The 20,898-nt window shown below is 43.0% G+C and overlaps 1 protein-coding gene across 7 annotated transcripts; it reads right to left on the minus strand.

Moving 5' to 3' along the window:
• Positions 1 to 1,821: 1,821 nt before the first annotated feature.
• Positions 1,822 to 17,004, minus strand: LSM14B (LSM family member 14B). 7 transcript variants are annotated; one of them, XR_010561793.1, is made up of 11 exons: positions 16,721 to 17,004; positions 11,580 to 11,743; positions 10,992 to 11,127; positions 10,321 to 10,482; positions 7,912 to 8,079; positions 7,650 to 7,727; positions 6,623 to 6,784; positions 6,281 to 6,431; positions 4,337 to 4,513; positions 3,856 to 3,951; positions 1,822 to 2,353 (listed from the first exon to the last, which is right to left on the minus strand). XR_010561793.1 is itself a non-coding variant. In XM_065414470.1 (10 exons), exons 1-9 carry the CDS (start codon positions 16,839 to 16,841, stop codon positions 4,342 to 4,344), a joined length of 1,263 nt encoding a protein of 420 aa, XP_065270542.1. In that variant the 5' UTR covers positions 16,842 to 17,004; the 3' UTR covers positions 2,397 to 3,951; positions 4,337 to 4,341. The 7 variants fall into 7 exon arrangements, 6 of the variants coding, with proteins under 6 accessions (XP_065270542.1, XP_065270541.1, XP_065270540.1 ...); XM_065414470.1 differs by lacking the exon at positions 1,822 to 2,353 and having other exon boundaries at positions 2,397 to 3,951; positions 4,337 to 4,507; positions 10,366 to 10,482; XM_065414469.1 differs by lacking the exon at positions 1,822 to 2,353 and having other exon boundaries at positions 2,397 to 3,951; positions 10,366 to 10,482.
• Between the last annotated feature and the right edge of the window lie 3,894 nt (positions 17,005 to 20,898).

Genomic DNA, 20,898 nt, shown 5'->3' on the forward strand with positions numbered 1-20,898 from the left:
GTGGGCTGGTTACTGCTGTCAGAACTCAGAGCCATGGGAACACAACATTGTGATGTTATGAGTGTAATATATCTCAGTGGAAGGTGACAGGGCCAGAAAGAGTTAATTAACTCACGGACTGACCTGACCCACAGCTGACCTGTAGAGACTGGTTAGGAAGAGAAGTAAATGCAGAGAGCTTTGAAATGTAAGTCTATATTGTTAGAGGTAGAAGGGTAGGTGTTTGCTCAGGTCTTGTGATGTAAGCAAACAAGTCTTGTCTATTGCTATAGCTTGAATTCAAAGATTAAAAAAAGGAATATTAACATTTGATACTTGAGTGAAATAGTATTATTGTCTATATGTCTCTTTGAAGGTTGTGGTAACCTGTATCTGAACTGTTTAATGGATAAATTATCCTGTGCTAATTGCCATGATGTTTAGAAGAAGGAAAGTTGAGCCTATTGTTTTCTCAGGCCAAAAGGCTGCTGGACATGTATAAAAACCTTGAGACACAATCCTTCTGCATCTCAGATCTGCTTTGGGTTTCAAGAGGGGGAAACCTTAAGCCACAAGGATTGAGAACCCTAATCATTGACTGGAGCCACCCTGAATATGGACATTGGACTATAACCTATGGACTATATCTAAAAAGACTTTTGGCAATTACAAGCTCACCTCTGCTATGTATCTGAACCTCAAGAATTGAATTCAAGTCTGTATGTATATTGATCTTTTAACCAACCCTCTCTCTTCTCTTTAATAAATTTTAGCTTAGTTAATAAGAATTGGCTATAAGCATGTATTTTAGGTAAGATCTAAGTTATAATTGGACCTGGGTGCATGGCTGATACTTTGGGATTGGAAGAACCTTTTCTTTTATATGATGAGATGATTTTCAATAATCATTATATCTGACAGGTGTGTCTGGACAGAGGCCTGAGGCTGGGCACTTTGAGGGAACTGTGTTGTTTGGACTTCTGAGTAACCAGCGAGGTACTCTAGAAGCTGTTTTGTGCTGGCTTGGTAAATCTAAGTATTGGAATATCCACCAGCTTCTGGGGTTTGTCTGCCCCATTTTGTTTGCAGTTCACCCTAATTGAGTGACCTCAGCTGGCTCCCACAGGCAGCACTGTCAAGTATTAAGGCACCTAAAGTTACTAGGCAGGTGGTATGGGTCTAGATAAGCCCCAGCATGTGTCACCATGTACAATTAATAAGGAATAGAGCTGCTAGCTCATGCTTTTAACATGTCTAATCCTCCTGAAGCTTAGAAGGGACTCCCAGCACCTTTCAGCTTTTTTTTTTTTAAGTTTGGTTTTAATATACACACTGCTACTCACAGTGAAGGGGCTGAAGACAGCTAGTGAAGCAATGCTCCTGAAATACATACAGAATTTAGAATGTATGTTAGCTGTGGAAGAGAGGACAGCCTATAGGGGTTGGAGGAGCTGGTGCTAGCACTGTGCCTTAAGTGATATGAAGGAAGGGAGTAGTTATTGGAGTTACTAGCATGGTGTTGCTTAATGACAGCTAGCTTGACTGGAGAAGGGTAGAGACTTGCTTATGGATGAAATCTAGTCAAATGAGTACATTCAAATCCTTAAATGAGACAGCTGCAGTTAGTAGAATTCAGTAATTTTAGAAGGTACAGGGCACCCCCCCCACCCCACCTTAATGGTTTTAATTCTAGAGCTGTAATGCTGAAGTCATCTAGCCCACTTTCTAGTACAAAATGCAAGAAAGCTAGGGCCAGCTGCCTGACAATTAAAAAGTTATGCATTTAGATGTGCCCCAGAACCGGGTTTTGCTTTAAGTGTGTAGAGTGTAATGGGCTAGGAAGTAAAATAATCTATATGCTGTAGTACACACCAATAGCAGATATTATGTCAAATAATAAAGACACTAGTCCAACCACAAGGTGACAGATTTAAATTAGAATAGGACTGACATGTAGATTCCCTCTTTTGAGCCTATGGAGTTTAGTGCTAAGAAATAAGTTTAGCATAAGCCAGACCAGGACATTCCTAGCTAAGCTTAGCTACTACTTCCCCTTACACAAGGCTGAGGGAACAATCTCTTCCTTTTTAATCAAAGGAATTTGATCTGGCATGAGGTTCCCACTCCAGGGTATTTGCATAAAGATAAATGATAAACATGATAGCTGAACACTTCAGGCTAAGCTCACAGGGAAATGCAAAGGAGAAATCCATTAGATTCTATGTTAAAACAGTGATATTTGATCCAGTACAGAAAATAAGAGTTCAGCTGCTGCTTTTAATTGTTTCTCCCAGGAGAAGACAAGTGCTGAAGTCTTCATTCCCACTGAAGCAAGAGAAGCAGCCATCCAAAATGAAGGGATGGAAGTATGAAGCTGTGGAGGAAGTACAGATTGGTTGAGTTTCTTTTTCATACAAATAAAAGTTAGACATTTCTTGGTGATTAACACCAAGCCCATCCTTCATTAGATACTAGGGCTCTGGCTTATTTCAAACCAGAGGTTTCAGCCATTAAGCCACTGAGTAACACTCCTTCAAGCAACCAACTGTTAGCCATTTACAGGAACAAAAATGGGAGAAGTGTTAAACATATACATGTTTATTTATTACAATTTACATTACTCCATAGCAATGGGGCAGCTCTGTTCTAATTCTTAACAATGAAGTCCTAACAAAAATAAATCCAAGCTTTTACAGTAACTTAGTCAATGCATAAATTAAAGTTCTGGCTTGTAATGGGTTCAGTTATTGAAGTGCTTTTTCAACAAAATTCCCCATCAACCATGAAAGGAACACACACCTAATAACTAAGAGCTTAACCCACTTATTCATGCAAACAAGTTTATAACCCCTCCCTCCAATTCCCCCCACACCTCTTAAAAAACAAACAAACACTATTTACAGTTTGGGGGGTTAGAGAAAACAAATTAAAAATACCCATCCGATAAGCTTCATTACATGGGCTGCCCTTTTAAGTTTAGGGAAAGCAACATTCTATAGTGTTCCATCACAGAGCCTACTAGTGTACATAAAGCTGTTTGCAGTGTATACTGTTTACACAATCTGGTACTGTTAGGGGGGCAATAAGTCATCTCTCAAATTGCTCCTTTTGAGAGGTTTCTCCATCTTTATTCTTGCCTAGTTTACAGGTAAGCTACTGCAAGAACATTTCATGGAGTATTTAACACTGCATGTAGGAGATCACTTGCTGTTCTAGCACTCTTTTAATGAGTGAGGATATACAGCATAGCACTCTCCCCTACATAGACCCTGGCTAGTTAGAGGCTTTGGGCTTTTTCCTCCAAACAGGACTTCAGAGACAGCCCCAAGTGACTGATTTTGTGCCATTGCATGGAATCATGCAGTACCCCTGAAAGAGTAGTGGACTTGCAAATAACTGTACACTTTTTTTTACACTATCACATGATCAGCAGCCACCCAGTATTCCCAAGTCACACTATACACAACCCCTTCAGCAGTGGAAATCTATTTCCAGACCACATGCTACTGAAGTTATGCCGCCTTAACAATGAGAGCTCAGCAGCAGCAAAGGGTACATTTGGTTGCTCAGAACAAACAAGTTAGCTGGTTTACTTCCAGTGAGCTTTGGTTCGGTTTTAAAGAAAGTTAAAATAGCATGATCTTCAGGGTACAGAAAGGGAGTTTTACTTTGTTTCAACTACAGCAACCTTATAGAGTCCCAGAAAGAAGAACCATATTTTAAGTTAGCCTGCACTTTGGGGAAGAAAAAAAGACTCCAGAGAAGATAACCCTGAACACATTCCCTCTTGCAAAAATATTCCAGCTCTCAGATGCTGGTTCAAATTAAGCTGAAGCCCAAAATACAAGCAGTAGTACATGAACTTCTGTCACTGACTTTAAACAAGGACTTATTCTTCTCCCACATTGGTACAGCAGTTCATTTTCATCCTATATACATAATTTTCATCTTCATGGCAGAGGAATTTGGAGCCTGCAGAGAGAGAATTAGGCATCAAATAAAGGAGACCAATCCCACCTCTTTCCCATCCATGCCCACAGAAACACCAATCTGAGATTGGTTCCCCTGGTCAAGCTATACTTGCTCAACTAAATCACAAATGCAACCTCAATGTTTTGCATTCTACTATCTTGGGAGGAAGGCAAGGGCCACTTTTATCCAGACTTGGTCAGAATGTCAACCGCAGCAAAGAATAACCATGAGTGGCATGACAATGACATTGTTAAGGCTGCTCTATCCCGATACCACCCACTATGAAGAGAGGATGAAAGGTGCATCCATAAGGAATCACCTTTGGTCTGCTTGCAAAACTAGCAGCCAAGGTAAAAATTGACAGCATTTGCTACAAAAAACTTGCCTCCATTACACTCTTCCAGTACCAGCTCTGTGAGTTGTTTGGTTTCGCCGTGCTGCTCCACTACCCCTTCCGCCTCGAAATCCACCACGAAAGCTACGTCCACGAAGAAACCTGCCAGACACGCCAAATGTCTCTGTATTAAGCTTCCTTTCTTCAGCCCATGTTGTACGCCTGGAACTGAACAAGACTGCAGTCAGGCTTGAGTCAAGCATGACCATTATTCAGAAGATGTTTTGTGAAAGTCTGTCCCACTTGTGCAGGAGTGAGGAAATCATTTTACAGAGATCTAGAAAGACTGATATGCTGCACCCTGCCTTCTCTGCACCCTTACTCAAGCCTTGGACTTGTCACATATTAAGGGATGGCTCAATGGTCATATCTTGTTAGTTACCATTTCACCCCAACTGGAAGCAGGAACCACAAGTGCCTTAAAGGGACTGAACAGTAGTTTCAATAGTGCTACAGTACCCGCCACATGTTTTCCTGAAATACTATTGGTACCTTTAGAGCAATTAAGTTCTACCAAGTTTCAATCATGACAACCAGAAAAGGAGTTCCTGTTTTAGACCAGCTTTAGTAACTAGAAAGCACTAGACGACACCTTCCCCACAAAAAAGGTAACTGTATATCACTATACTACTTATAGTAACTGTATGGAAGAACAGGATTATATTTCCGAGTTCCACTGTCAACAAATGAGACTATCAATGTTGGGCTTGAGTGCTGACAGATAGGCAAAGTCACTGTTTAAAGATTCAGAATTACAGCAGCCCCTAGAATCAACCAAGATCAGGGCTTTTGTGCAAGCTGCTGTTCAAGAGCAGTTCCTGGACTCAAGAGCTTACAGTCTAAATAGTGAAAAAGAGGGTGCAAGGAAACAGATGATGAAGTGATTTGCCTAAGGCCCACACAAATTCAACAGCAGAGCCTGGATTAAAGCATTAGAAGTCCGACTTCTACAACAGCTCTACTCTACACCTTCCCACCCCTTCCCCTCAATAGATAAAGGTGTACACTGATTACTTTGCACAATTTATATAGGAAGAAAAAGAGTGCAATTAGTGACTTAGAAGGATAAAAATGCAACTGTTAGCCAAGGAAGTGCAGCATACAGTAATGGGAGAGGAGGTGGTTTAGAACTTCAGAAAAAAGTTAAGGGCAATCTAGCCACCAGCTGTCTGGTAAGGACACAGGAATGGATAGGTGATCAGGGGATTATTTTAAAACCCAGGAGAACTTTTTTTTTTTTAAACAGATATTTAAGGGACACAGATAGTTTAGAGACAATGTTTTAAATAAAATCCTTAAATTAAGCAATTATATTTAGGAAATTCTAATGGAAGCATGGAACAACTTGGATTTAGACTTTCCCCTACAAACACTGCAGCACTTGTGCCTGGAAGAACAGCAAGCAACTCTCCATAATCTTAATGGAACGGATTCAGGCTTGGAGGACAAATGGTAACGACTAAGTGGAAAAAATTAGGTAAAGAAGTTAAGGATATTTTAAAACAGTTTCTAGAATGTCTAAAAGATATTGTAGTTTGATATTCCAATAGTTCACCATTTGGATGTCTTGCGTTCAATCGGATACACCAAAAGCATAACTTTAAACTCAGATGTGAACAAGTGCTTAAGTTAAGTAAATTCCCTCCCCCCGCCCCCAAGAAAAAAACCCAAGACTGCAATTTGTTCTAAGATCAGATATCACTATTTGTAAGTTTAGTAGTGTCTAGTGAGCTGTCAAATTCTAGGGCCACATGCCTTCCAAAAGCCTGGTTATTGACCATCCAAAACTTCAGAATAGAAGAAGCCTTTCAAGATGCAGTGTTTCATTTATCCATGTTCCTATAAATGGCTAGGCTTTGCCTAGCATAGAACCTCACTAATATACTGCCGGCACTAAGGGGTGTAAGACAGGCTGAGGTTCAGAAAGATAATTACCTGGATTTTAGTTCCGAAGAGATGTTGTCAAAGAAAGACTTTGATTTATCATAATAGCAATTGGGTCCAAGGAGGTCTTCATCTGCATTGCCATCATTCTGAGATGCTACTCCAGGATCACTCTTTTCTTCCCCTGCCTCAGCTTTGTCATCTGAAGATAGAAGATTAATTACATACTTCCTTACTGCGTATACTGAAGAGCCATCAGTTTTCTTGCTCCCTCAAACTAGATCGGAGATTCTTCCCTATTTTAATCAATCACGTAATTTCTCAGAGCAAGAGGTTGTCTATACACCATCCTTAAAATTAGTAAAGCCACTTACATTTAATAAAGACACAAACCTTTAAAGTTCAGTTTCTTCTTGAATTCTTTATCAAGTTCCTCTCGGTTGAACTGTGCATTTGCACTTTCAAAATCAAAGTCACCTTCAAACTTTATTGTGTTTTCCTTCACAGTGGCTGGTCTATTTTGTCCTCTAGAACGATTTCTGGTTCTCCTGTTTCCTGAAAGCAGGAGAGTTTAAACACTTGGTAACGCGTAGGAAGGTTAAATGACTTGGTCAAGGCCAGAGAAACCAGGATTAGAACTCAGGAGTTTCTGGCTTCCAGTCCTGTGATTATGCCACACCTCTTTGAAAGAGACGTCTGATCTTCACTGTAGAAACACATTAGAGCAATACTTTAACTTTTTGGAAAACATTCTTGGCTGTTAAGTCTTACTGTTAAGTTAGAGGACTACAGCCAACTTTCCCTGACAGTGTTGCATTCAACTACTATAAAGATAACGCCAAGCAGTCTGTGGGGAAAAAACTAAACAATTAAAGTTTCCCAAGGAATCTGAAGGAATTTAAGCCCATAAATCCACACACATTGGGATATGTACAGATTTCAGGAAACCCACACAAGGCTGGAACCAGTTAAATGGTTCTCTACAATACATGAGGAAGACAAGTTAGATGAGTTGTGATAACATGGTCTGGCTGGTTATGGCTACCTCAAATCCCTTTTGAAGATCCTTACACAGTATGAGGGGTAGCCTGTGTAAAGACAACAACAATTTATAGCAAGTTTACATGAGTATACTGGAGTTTCAGGGGAGACGCAACAGAGCAATTCTCCCCTGGTATGTTCTCTATGGCTCTGCAAGGTTCTTGCAGAAGAACCTCTGGAGCTAAGGAAGCATTACTTCTGCATGCCTGAATGCTCTTTTGGCTGTTTTGTTCCATGTACCCTCTTTATTTTATTATTTTTTACTATTAACGTGGTGGTGCTCATAAGCATCTTACGTTAGCCAGTATTCTCAATTATATGGAGCAGAGAATTGGAGTTCTATAAGGCAGTTTGTATGTTTAAGGTCAAGTTAGCCTACCCGATCTTCTCCTTTGAGGTCTTCTGTTTTCATCATTCACCTGGCCTTGAGTTTGCACAGGTGGTGGCTGAACTGTGTCTACAGCAAAGAAACAGGGAAAGGAACACTGTTTATAACCCAAGCATGTAAGAACAAAGTTAACTTTCAACTTCTAAGGTACGCTAACTTAGAACAGTCCTTAAGCCTGCTTGATAAGTTACTTCAACATTTTTCTGAAGGAAGCTCTACCAAATACCCATTTGAAAACAAGACTTTGGTATACCATTTGTCTTACTACTTTGCGGAATCTGCCTTCCATTGCGTTGGATCCCGGAAACTACTTTTGCTGGGGGTGGCTTTTTTTGATTCATGTTATCAACTGGACCAGTCTGAACAGCCTGCTCCACCATGGGGCTTTTGCGTACGGGGTGAACCAACGGGAAGCCAGTACCTGGAAAAACAAAGGGGTGATTACAATAACTAGTTTTTTAGTTGCATTCCAGGAAGTACTGCATGAAAGAATTACACCAACAGTGCTCCTGAACCCCATCTACCTCCATGATCAAAACCAGATTTCAATACCTGCATAGAACCTCCTAGGCACTTCCATTATTCTGCTATGGGAGTTTGGTATGCATCTCACTACATATGAGTAAGTGTTGGCATACAAGTTTTGGCCCATGAGCTCAGGTCCATAAATCAAGTCAACAATTTTACCCTTGAAGAATGCAAGTTAACTATTACTATAAAGGAGCAAATGGTTAAGGACAAAGTTAATATGCATATCAAATTAAGAAGTCACTATATATGCGCAATAAGCTTCCAAAATATACAAATTCCCATTTCTCTTCATTAGGTATTCTTGTTTGTGTATGATTTTACAGAATAAATATATTTTTTAGCTAAAAGAAGCTTGCTTCAGACTTTTCCTGAAAGTGCTTCATTTTCAAAGTAGTTGTGAGTCTCAATGTGCATAACTTTTACTGCATCTATAGCTTGGTCTTACTGTACACAGCTTTTTGATATGCAGAACCAGATTAATGTGGCATCAATGTCAGATCTATTGTTAAAATAAATGTTTAATGGCTCTAGTAGTTATGGTCCATCAAGTACAAGTCACATTTATATTCATTTGGAAGTCCTTCCATGAGGACACTACATCAAGTAGTTGGGTACTGTTAAAAAAAAAAAACCACCACCAAGAAAACCCAGAGACAAGTTGAAACTAGTCCAGTCTCAATGTTTCCTAGCACACAGTACAGGAGTTAGAGGGTAACATTTCAACCTTAACCAACCTCCTGAACTTTTGTTTCAACACCTTTTTTTACACTATGACACATTTAGGAACTTATCTCGACGGTGTGAAGTATAACAAGCCATTTTAGAAAGTTAAAATAAATGTTCAGACAAATACTCATTCCCTATGGTTGCAAAGAAGTTAATGTTTGGTACTTCGAGACATCTCACTTAATTCTTTATATGAACATAAAATTTGATTAACAGAATGTTAGGTAGTTTTGCATAAGTGAGGACAGAGATATTTGCTTCCATGCAACTGGTTCAGTTTAAGATAAAGAAATGCATTGCACCATTACACAAGCCAAGCCATTGCTTATTTTAGTGCATCCTGAATCTGCATTCTATTTCTAGGATTCTCTCTTAAGTGTGTACTAGGTTAGTATGTGGCACAATACTTTCACAAGAATATACCAGAAATACCCTTAGAGTAGGTCTAGATATTAAGCCTTCCCAGTACTTACTATCAGCAAGCATCATTTTGAAGCTTACTTTAATTGGATCTTTGATATGGTACACAGAGATAGAGATGGGCGGGAAGCTACACACGTTTGCTTTCTAACTTGACCCAAGCATTTTTTTGAAGTGTAGATTATAAGCAGATTCATGACAGCTACCTGCACATGTGGATTGTACCCACACTATTTGCCCTGAAAACACTGCAAAGCTCTTCAACCTAGTTTTCCCCTGAACCTACTTTTGAACTGGATTCACTATAGTGCATAAAATTTAAGATCGACCAACTGTCATGGCTTTGTTCAGATATGATAGTTTCCATGAATGCAGATTGTCAAACAAGAGGTTCAATGAGTAAAGCATGAATACTGCATTCATGCACCACCTACTGAAGCAGAGAGCTATTTACAGTGGCCCATGTCAAGTGTGGAACGCATTCAAAAATTCCTCTCCAATCACAAATGGGAGAAGGCTCTAGTATTTCTTTAAGGACCTAGCTAATTAGCAGTTACCCCAGAACTTAGTACCATTATAGCCCTACCCGGAAACAAAATTTGTATCTGCATCTGTGGATGTCCACAGATATAAAGTGGATATCCATGGATTTGCAGGGCTGTAAGCATCATTCCTTCCTCTACCGAAAGGAAAGGTCCATTTCATGCCATTCTGTAAGCTGGCAAATAAATATCTATTGTTATGTCCCAACAAGCAAACATCTTCTGCAGCCAGCCAGCCTTCCCTATGAAGACTAACCACTATCCTGTACTTTTTCTCCTTCCCCAGCCCCCCAGTCAATTCTCCTAGAGTAGCAGTAAGCCAGAGCTCTAACAAATGGTCCGAAACAAAGAACTAAGAACGATGTATCAATTTTGCTACAGTTACACACAAGTACTGTCATTTTGAGAGGGTTAACAAGCAGAATAGAATGTTTTGCAAACACCATGCAGGTTCTTCCAAATATTTGGAGTCCTCAAACTGCTGTTACCCTTGGAAGAGAGCTGATGTGGCTCGGAAGACATGTCAGGCTCTGAAACAGGTTGTGGAGACGGAGAAGAGCTAGGGCTGGAAGCAGCTGCTGATGTTGGAGGGCTTACCAGTTTCTCTAAAGAGACAGAGGGGAGAAGAGAAAGCAAAAAAGGTACACAAATAAGGCAAGGTAGCTGAGACACTGAGGACTTGGAAAGAGATACAAGAAGTTACCTAGAATAGTATTGAGATGCTACCTATTTGGAGTCCTTTCCTACGGTACTGAGAATTTTCAGTATCAGAGTGCAGAATATGCAGGTCATCTTAAACTAGAAACAGACTATGTCCTCATTAAGTCAATAACCAAAATGTTTAAGCTTGTGTATATATATTAGTACTTCCAAACAGATGCTATTAGACTCATTTACTGTTCTTACTGTCTCTATACAGACAAATTTCTTAACTTTTTTTTTATACAATTAAGCCTCATTTCATAAGGCTGGCTGTATCCTCTGTCAGCAGTTAAAGCAAACAGTCAATTCAGAAAATGTAGTTATTAGTAACGCTAGGGCACAAACCCTTGTGAAACCACGCCTTAAAGACAGGGTACAATTTCAAAGAGCACATCTTCAAGCTTTTACTCACCTAAACCTAATGAAGCTGCATATTGCTGGCTAAGTAAAGAGCTGGCAGCAAGCTGGCTGTAGTGCTGCATGCCTCTAAATGGACTATAAGGCACATGTGGCTGGAAGGATGATGTAGAGGCAGAGCCCAGTGAAGACTGCATAACAAGAGAATAGTGTAAGTACATTTCCACTGACAGCACCCAGCAGTTTCTGAACTCTTGTATTTCCTATTTCCCCAATGTCCTCGCAGTTGAGGATTTAGTGCTTTTAAGGTACTAAAAGTAACAAGACTGTTTAAAATGTCAATTTATTTATGAAAATATTTAAAGATAACTTACAGCAGTGATTTCACCTGGGTCAATTAAAATCTGGACTGCTTACCAGGTTTTCAATGCTGCAATACTTTGGCCACAAAGACTGAAGGAAGTATTGGGTTGAAAACCAGTGTTTCCTCTTGAATTATGAAAGTTCTTGGAAACATTTACACGGACCTTTAGTTTTGTACCACCACCTTTATAACCCGAAGCCTTGTGGTTTAGGTCAAGCTTTGAATTGCTTGTATTTTGCCTCAAAACTGTCTACCACCATTTCAAATTGAAATTCTTACTTGGACAATAGCAGGATCCTGAGGCAGAGTATGCTGAGCTTTAGGAGGTTCACATACAGTAATGTCTTTGATGTCACTTCCACGGAAAATTATGTATTCATAAATCTCTTCTCTTGGAGGAGCAGGTCTGTCTGTGGGACGGTCTTCAGTACCAAATGACCGCACTGGAGCATTTAAGAGAGAAAGTAGTAGATATTAACCTCTATTAGTACTGCAACTTGTTTCTCCAACACATTATAGTTTTGGGTGAAGTTTAGCTTTATGCCACAGCAAAGGGCATGTACTCAAGGCTCTAAGGATCCCTGCTACAATATACATATACACACAACCCTCCCCACCCACCCTCCCCAGAAGTCAGGTCACAGTTAGAACGAACAACTCCTGACCCCCACACATCTGATTTTTCTAAAGCCCACCTCAGCAGTAGTCCATGTAAACAGGTGATTCTTAAAGTCAATGACTTGCGCTATTTTGTATTGATGAAGCCTGTTTCTAAGATGAGCTGCCACCGCCCCCTTACCCGAGACTGCTCTACTGTCAGCCTCAAACTGGGGAATCCAGCTTGAGTTCCTCCAACCACCACAACTGTGGCAGAATAGCACAAGAAGAGGGGCCGTCTCAGGCAGCAAGGTCCCAACTACAGCTGAGCAAATAATGGACTTGTTTTGTTCACTGGCAATGCCAAAAAAAGTTAATTAGTTTTGGGCCAAACATTCTCATTTGCTGAATCTTTCCAAAGAGTCAAAAACATCCCAGCTTGATCCCCCAGCCACAATTTGGGCAATCTGCCAAAAGCAAAGGACGACTAGGTTCACAGAACACTTAGGAGCAGCAGCTCCCTTATAACCTTTAGTCCAGTGGTTTGGGTACCCACCTGGGCTGTTCTTACAATTGTCACTGGAATAGGAAAAAAGTGAGGATGACTCATCTGGTGGTTAATGCCCTCACCTAGAATGTGAGATATTCAAGTTCTAGTTCCTGCTCCAATGACTAGTTTCTTTAGTAAAAAAAGTGAACAGCTGCAACACAAGAGACTGAGAATGTCTCTTATCAGAATCGGTCATAGCCCAGTGGCAAGGGCACTGGCCTGTAATGTGGAAGACAAGTTAAAAATCTCTCCTCCTACCCGTACAAGAATTTTGTGAAGCTAATTTTCCTTTGCTTTTGGCAAAGTGCCCCTCCCCCAAAAAGTCAAGTATAGTTGAAACAAAACATTGTTTTGACATTATCAAAAAAAAAAACCTATTACTTGGTCAAAACTATTTGATGAACTCAGCACAAATTCATGAATACTTCTGGTCAATCCGAAATTGTTTTTCATAGAATAAGTTAATCACCAAAAAAATATTTCATCCAGCTCTAGTCCCACTCCATTTAAAGCTTTAGAGTTCAAACCATGACATTATATTTAATTTTTCATGAAAGCGTGTGGTAGGTACAGGTAAAGCACAAGTTAATACACATTATTCACCTCTCTCCACTCCCAGAGTGGAATGCCATTGGTTTCATGATTAATACATATACTGCCTGCTTTACATCTTAAGCAAAGAACTCAAACACAGCTTAACTACATTTTGCGAACACTGAGCTACCACTAAACTGCAAAGTTGCACTGAATGGACTTCTGGATTTGCAGTTTCTTGAAGCACAGACTAAGATGTTGCTCATATTTGAGCAGGACTAGTGTCAGTCATTCTCCTTACAGGTCAATGCAGAGCACTACATTATGTGGCACATCCTTGGAACAGGACTAGGACACTAGTAACTGATTAATGCTCCTCTCTGTTCCAGCACTGCTGAGTCTGCAAAAGCCTTTTAAACTACCTCAACACCACAAGCTACGGGTACTCTGGGATCTGCAAAGTGCATTCTCCAGGTGCAGTTTAACATGTTTTGATGTGTAAAAGCCTAAATGGCCTGAGACTAGCCTATTTGAGGGACTGCCTCTCCTCATGCCATACTACCATATCTGCAGTCAGCAGGGGCTACCCAAGCTGGATCCCCTCAGAGAGGCAGCAGCTGGTAGGGTGTTCTGTGATAGCCCCAGAACTCTATAGCTTGGTCCTCCCTTGGTCTGAAATAGCCCAAATGTGGTGACCTTCCAGGCACGCTGCAAAAGAAGTCTGTCAGTTTTAGAGAAAATTGAGAGTATGTCCCAAAATGATAAGGGGGTGGGAAAGGAGTTTCTATAGATGTCTGGGTTAGCTCCTGCTGACATGATTATTTCTGTACTGCTGAGACCTTACTGATCTAAAACGTTAGGACACCTAGGACATTGGACAGAAGTCTTATTGCAAGTCTTTTAAATGGACATTGCTAGCATTTGCTAGCTATCTGCAATTTGAGAGATTCTGTCAAGAGTTCAAAATGCTTCTCTACTTCTCCAAACAAATCAAGGTCTTATTTATGAGCCACACTTCTGTCACAATGGCATGGGTCTAAGTATGACTGCAGCACTATTATTGTGGTCAGGCATCAGAAAACACTTGACATAAATCCTGTAGTTTAAGAAATCTTAGTCTTCGCAAAAAAGCAAAATTTGATTTGAAAAACTTATAAAGTAGCATTTTAACAATGGAATATGAATCTGTCAGTTAAGAAATTAAGTTACAACACAGATGCCAATATGCTGCAGGCAGTGCACCAAATTAAAAAAGTGACCAACAGCCAAAATACTTTAAGACTTATAGCTTTATTTCTAAGGAAAACAGCATGTATTTTTCCCTACTAATTTACTACATATGAAGACATTCTTCTAGTACCAAGGTCCTGTGAAAGGCACTCCACTTAAGCACTGAAGTAGTGAGTGCTAGGTGGAAAACAAAGGCTACAGAGGAGACTGCTGCATCCCACTCATTACAAAGGAGGCTCTGAATCAGCAGTGTAGATAGGACATAGGTAAAAAAATTGCATTTGTGTATATATGGATGCTAGGACCTCTACTTAAAGGACAAAGCAGCCATAGCCCTGCTGTTCCAGCTGACAGACAGCCGTGTTGGGATCCAACTGAATTCCATTCTCTTCTCCTAGCTTCCTTACATACAATCTGTTACTCAGGCTTTGTAAAGGATGTGATGAAGTACATAGCTTTAGACACAGGCATGCTTATGTGGAGGTAAATCCTGCTCAGCTATATCTCATTATTTGAAGTTAGTCAGATATCTGAAATTCAAAATAAACTCATTTTAAGTAGGTTTCAAACATCCAAGTTAGATTTTCTTTATCTACAGTTCGGCACATAGGAATTGTGGACCAGGAAAGATTGCCTGGATCCCCTGAATACTTCCCAGTATGGAAAGACGAAAAGATGAGGTCCTTGAATCTGATGCAGTAAGAGATTGCTAGTAGAAGGATTAAAGTTTGAGACACAGGCAGAGTTCAATGATTTTAGAAGTAACATTTTCAACAGACTGGAGAGGAAGAAGTGCTGATGAGGAAAGTTAGACATTACGAAGGCACAAAGTCTTTTCCCCCATTAGGAAAATGAGGAGAGGGTGAAATGTGAAGATCGAGAAAGCAACAAAATTAAAGATACACGGCAGAGACGAAGAAAACCAAAGCTTACACTGAGACAGGAGGCTGGAAATAGGAGAAGGATAGTGGCATGATTAGAAAAGCAGCATGGAAGAAATCTGGTTTGAGATGGCAAACAGAACTAAGTTTGGGAGTCACTTGTGTAGGCGGTAGATGAAAATAAGGACAGCCAAAGACTAGGAGAGAATCAAGATCAGTATGCCCAAGGACAGATTAAAGAGTAAGTGAAGAAGCAGTCTGCAAGATAGGAGAACCAGAAAAGCAGTGTCAAAAAACCAGGTAAACAGACTGAGGATTATACATAGGATTTAAGGGCACTGCACAAGAGATTACTATTCCAGAGCATTATTCAGTTTGAACTTAGTCCAATTCTTGATCACAAGTATTAAAATGAGGAACCAAGATTTAGGGTTTGTACATTATTTTAAACAAAAATATAATAGAAATTAAGATTCTTCTATTTCCACAAACACTCTGATCTGTTACTCACCCAATCCAAACACTGCAGAATTATTCTATCATCCAAGTAATAGAAAGTATATGAAGTAGGACAGTAAAAATCAATTCAATTGTTAGAACAGAATGTTATGACTAAATTATTGTAAGAGAAAGAAGTGGGGCTGTTTAAGACTAACAGGTGAACTTCAGATACTAGCAACTCTTTCACATGTTTTCGTCACAAAAAAAGCTGAATTACTACACTATGCTTGAGAAATTAAACAGGTGTCCAAAAAAGGCCTTGTAATATTCCCACCAGCCTCCAAGTAAGGTGCAGTATATCCAGCAGTTAGTTCTCTTGTGAATATTTGACTTTCTTGCATTTGACCATTTGCACTACAAGCCAGGCTCACAATACTGTAGGAGGTAGCTCTGGCACTGTAAAGTAATTAATCAAATGCTGACTCATGAAAGAGGCCACAGCTAAATGAACCAGCCCCGGCTGTAATTAAGGCTTTGCTCCTCAGTCTGCCTCCGCACTTGAGCTTGGGCAGGTTGGTATTTCGGAGCTGGAGTCGGAGTCAGCCAGCCCCAGACTGAAATAAGATGCGGGGTCCCTGGGGCTTTCGCCAGACCACCCCTGCAGAGCAGCTTGGCTCCAGCTGCTGCCTGTTTACACCTCCCTCGCCAGGAGGCTCGGCTCATTGTTCAGGCGTGTGGGGGCTGAAAGAGCATCCCAGACCCGGCGAGAGATTTAACACGGACTGAAGCCGAGGTCCAGGCAACATCGGGAGGGAGCAGCCTCGGAGCCACGGCAGGGAGTCGCTGTCGGGGCCCACAGCCCCCGAGCCCGGGGGTGGCCAGCCGCGGCAGGTTTCCCGGCCCCAGCTCAGCCGTCTCCGCGTCAATGGGCCCGGGCACGTCGTTCCGCAGACGCCCGCATCGCTGCCTTCGGCGAGCGGGGAGGCGACGCTGAGTGCCTCCGCTGTCCCGCCCCCTACCAGGCGCCGGGGTGCCCACCGACCCCCCGCAACCCAATTCTCCACCGAGCAGCGGGACGGATGCCTAGGCCCGACTTCCCCGTACCGGCCCCGCGGTCTGCTCTGTGGGGAGAAGCCACCCCCGCCGCCGCCGCCGCGCGGAGGATGCCCGGCCCGGCCGCCCCTCACCTTTGGCCAGCGCCACGGTGGAGTTCTCGGTGTCGATGGTGTAGAGGATGCCCTCGTAGCGGATCTGCGCCTTGGAGATGAGGCTGATTTTGCTCCCGATGTAGGGGGTGCCCGAGCTCATGGCTCCGCCGGGGCCGGCCGCGCGGCCTGGCTAGGGGCTGAGGAGAAAGCGGCAGGAGGCGGGTGGCTCCGCTCGGCGGCGTAGGCCCTGGCTAGACGCGGGGGAGAGGCCGCTCAGGTAGCTGCACCGCCAGCCCAACCTCGCCCCCTCACACACTGCGGAGTCGGGAGCCTCGCCGCCGCCGTCTGCGCCTTATATAGGGCGGAGGGAGACGGGGCTGGTGCGACATCGCGCATGCGCCTCTCTCCATCACTGACCAGACGGGAGAGACCGGGTCAGACGGCAGTCACGTGATCCTGCCGGCAGTGGGTGCCACGTGCGCCTGCTCCCTGCGCCCCGGGGCAGAGAGCGCGTGCTGGGACCCCGCGCCTGAGCCAGCTGCGATGCCGGCGCAGGGCAAAGCGTAGGGCTGTGCAGGAGCCCACTGTCAGCATGCGCTCCTGCAGCGGGTACAGACACACCCCTCTTTGGGAGCCGTCGCGCTCCTCCTGTGCTCTAGGACCACAGGGTGAGAAGCCCACCCACCACAAGCATTAAACAATTGCTAGTCAGGACCCCCAAATCATGAGATTCTTAAGATGATACGTTGTGGGGTCTCTTTGTTTGCCATCTGGTGGTTAAGCTTTGAGGTGACACTTGGGTCACACCCTCCAGCTTGTCCCTACAACCGCAAGGGCTGGACACTTCCTTCTGAAAATTTAAATTCTCATCCTTTGCCATTGCTCCAGAAGCTGCATCTTTAAGGATGCCACAAGACACGCTATGAGATTACCAGAGATAGCAACATGGACTGTAGGTACCTGGGCCCTGTGGACCCCATACCAGCAGTGCACTCTGCTGCTGGGAATACAGAGCACTCCACTTCCCACCCAGGGCCCCACAGTGCCCCCCTCCAGTTCTACAGCACAGCAAGGCCCTGAGAGCTCTGCAGTAGAGACAAAACAGAAGCCTCCCCCAGAGAGCTGCAGGGCCACAATAGGAAGACCTAAACGCCTCAAAGCCCTGGAGTACCTCCTTGCTTAATCCTTCAGGATTCCAGTAGGCAGAGATTCCAGGGCTCTATAACAGGGGTTCTCAAACTGGGGGTTGTGACCTCTCAGGGGGTCACAAGGGTTATTACATGGTGGGGTCGTGAGCTGTCAGCCTCCACCCCCAAACCCTGCTTTGCCTCCAGCATTTATAATAGTGTTAAATAAAAAAAAAGTGTTTTTAATTTGGGGGGGGGGTTGCACTCATAGGTTTGCTGTGTGAAAGGGGTCACCAATGCAAAAGTTTGATAAACACTATTCTATAACAAGGAGAGCATGGACCGCACCTCCCTAGCCAAGGTCTGTAGTGACCCCCATGCTCCCTTCAATGCCACAGTAAGCAGAGACTCACCCAGGGCCCTACAGCAGGAAGAGCTGTCCCCTCAGGGACTGTGGTGCCCTCCAGTGCCCTGTAATATGGAGTGACCTACAACAGGGGTCGGCAACGTTTGGCACGCGGCTCGCCAGGGTAAGCACCCTGGCGGGCCGGGCCAGTTTATTTACCTGCTGACGCGGCAGGTTCGGCCGATCGCGGCCCCCACTGGCTGCGGTTTGCCGTCCCGGGCCAACGGGAAGCCGCGGCCAGCACATTCCTCGCCCGCGCCGCTTCTCGCCGCCTCCGCGGCCAGTGGGGGCCACGATCGGCCGAACCTGCCGCGTCAGCAGGTAAATAAACTGACCCGGCGAGCCGCGTGCCAAACGTTGCCAACCCCTGACCTACAATATAGAGTGCACAGATCCCTCCAAGGTCTATGTGATCCCCTGCCCTCCACAAGCTCTACAACAGGGACAGGGCCTGTAGGACCACATTAAATGGCATGCACAGATTTCTTCCCCTTCCCCAAGGCACTGCAGTGCTGTGCTCCATGGCTTGGAGAGCAGTTCTCCCCCTTTACCACAGTGCTTTATGGTTGATATAGCATGGAGAGCAGAGATCTTTCAGCATGAAGAGCACAGACATCTCTTTTCTGAGCCTGGAATACACATGTAACACACACACACATTAAATTTTCACTGATGAAGCCCTGTAATTAAATGTAAAAATGTATAAAATAAAAAACCTGAATATGATATGTGAATTAAAAAACAACATATTTGAAAATAAAAGTTGCTTTTAAATTTGATCAATGTTTTCTGGTATTAAAAACCTTTCTATTGATGTTTTGATTAGATTCCCATAACCTGGTTCTAAATAGAAGATATAACTATACTGAAGCACAACAAGGCTGATTTTAAATACCTATATCCTTGAAAGCTACCAATTAGAAACTTTCCTAAATGAGAAAATTCATTTAACTCTCCTATTTAAGGTGCATCTAACTGAGGTCTGTGGAAAAGTTAAAACTGCAAAAAATAGGGCAAGCAGAAATAATGAAAATTTAATAATGAAGTCAGTTCAGAGGCATCAGGGCTCATTATTCCGTATAAGATAGTGAAGAAAATGTAGCCACGTCTGGAGAACCAAGTATTTTCTCTTTCAGTCTGTGTCCCCAGTCTTCACAATACTGTTGATCTAATAGTCCTCATTTCCAATCTTACATATTTGTAGAAGTGTGATGATGGCTTATGGGCCTCCAGTTTCTTCAATCCACCTCCTTTTGTTTCTCACGAACATGCAGACACCAGAAGACTCCTGCCATTGTGATTCCAGCCTTCCTGGAAACTTGTGATTCCAGTGTTCCATCCTGTCCCAGAAAAAGTGATCACAGTAGTTTTAAACTCTCTGTTTTAAAGCAATAGAGAGGAAAAGACCATCACTCCCTGTCAGAGCAGGGATTGTCATGTGGGGGTAATAATTAAGGTAAAAAGGAATGGAACAAAGTGGCATAAGCTTCACACTGGAAGGGAGACACACAATAATAAACTCATGCACAGTGTGGCCATAAATTTGTGCTATGGAATTACCTTAGCAGCTTCTGGATGACAAAAGACAGAGATCATAGAAGATCAGTGAAAAGAAATATGACAGCTTGCACTTGTAATGCCCCTGTAAGCTTAGTTAAGGCTATGGCTACCCTAGAAAGCTTACGGCTGCTGTAAGCTCTCTAGTATAGCCACTCTAAGCCGACAGGAGAGAGCTCTTCCCCAGCTCTTAAGTTGGCATAAGTTATGTCGCTCAGGGGGATCTATAGTGTAGCCATTGGCCCCTTAAGTGTCAGAAGATTGGATGAAGCTTCCTCTCAGTGTGTGTGTTGACTGACTATATCTGTGTGGAAGTTTGTGTCAGTTAACAGGAGTTGCAGGGAAACCCATGATAGTGGCATTAGATGACAGTGGAGGGACAGTTGTGGCAGATGTGAGTTTGACAGTATGGCATTTGGGACAGTAGGAGGGCAACCAGTGGCAGTTGATGACAGAAGCAGTTGGAGACAGTGGAAGTTGGATATAAGTGGCAGTTGGTGACGGTGTGGCAATTGGTGGCAAAGTTGAAAAGACTTGTGGCATTTGGTGACAGGAAGTGGTAGTTGGTGACCGTGTGGGTCACTAACAATAGTTGGTGACAGTGTCAGTTGAAGGAACACTTGTGGTAGCTGATGACAGTTAATGGCAGTTGGAGGGTAACCTGTGACAGTTGGTGACAGTGGAAGTATGTAGGACACCTATGGCCACTGGTGTTAGTGGCTTTTGGAAGCAACGAGTGACAGTTGGAGGGACACATGGTAGTTGATGACAATGGCATTTAGGAGGAAGTCTGTGGCACTGTGAGTTGTTGGGACATGGGAATTGCTGACAGAATGTCAATTGGAAAGAAATCTGTAACAGTGCCAGCTGGAGGAACACAAGTGGCAGCTGTTGACTGTCTGCTGGAGAGACACTTGTGGTACCTAAAGACAGTTGGAGGAAAACATATGGCAACTGGTGACCATGGAAGCTGGTGATAGCAGAAGCTGAAGGGAAACCTGTGGCAATTGGAGGGAAATCTGTGGCAACTGGTAACAGTTATAGACAGCTTGGCAGGACAACTGCAATAGAGGGACAGTTGTGGCAGTTGGAAGAGAGAGGAAGGCTATATATCATCGAGCCAGTCT

The sequence above is a fragment of the Emys orbicularis genome, chromosome 12 (assembly GCF_028017835.1).
Source record: "Emys orbicularis isolate rEmyOrb1 chromosome 12, rEmyOrb1.hap1, whole genome shotgun sequence".
In the NCBI taxonomy this organism is placed as follows: Eukaryota; Metazoa; Chordata; order Testudines; family Emydidae; genus Emys; species Emys orbicularis.

Excerpts from the sequence above, each read along its gene's own strand:
- LSM14B (XM_065414467.1), bottom strand. The coding sequence starts at position 16,841 with ATGAGCTCGGGCACCCCCTACATCGGGAGCAAAATCAGCCTCATCTCC. Across the intron at positions 8,080-10,320 it reads TATTTGGAAGAACCTGCATG|GTACTGGCTTCCCGTTGGTT; the intron begins GTGTTTGCAAAA and ends TTGTTTTTCCAG. Across the intron at positions 4,514-6,280 it reads TCTTCGGAACTAAAATCCAG|TTCCAGGCGTACAACATGGG; the intron begins GTAATTATCTTT and ends AGTCTTGTTCAG.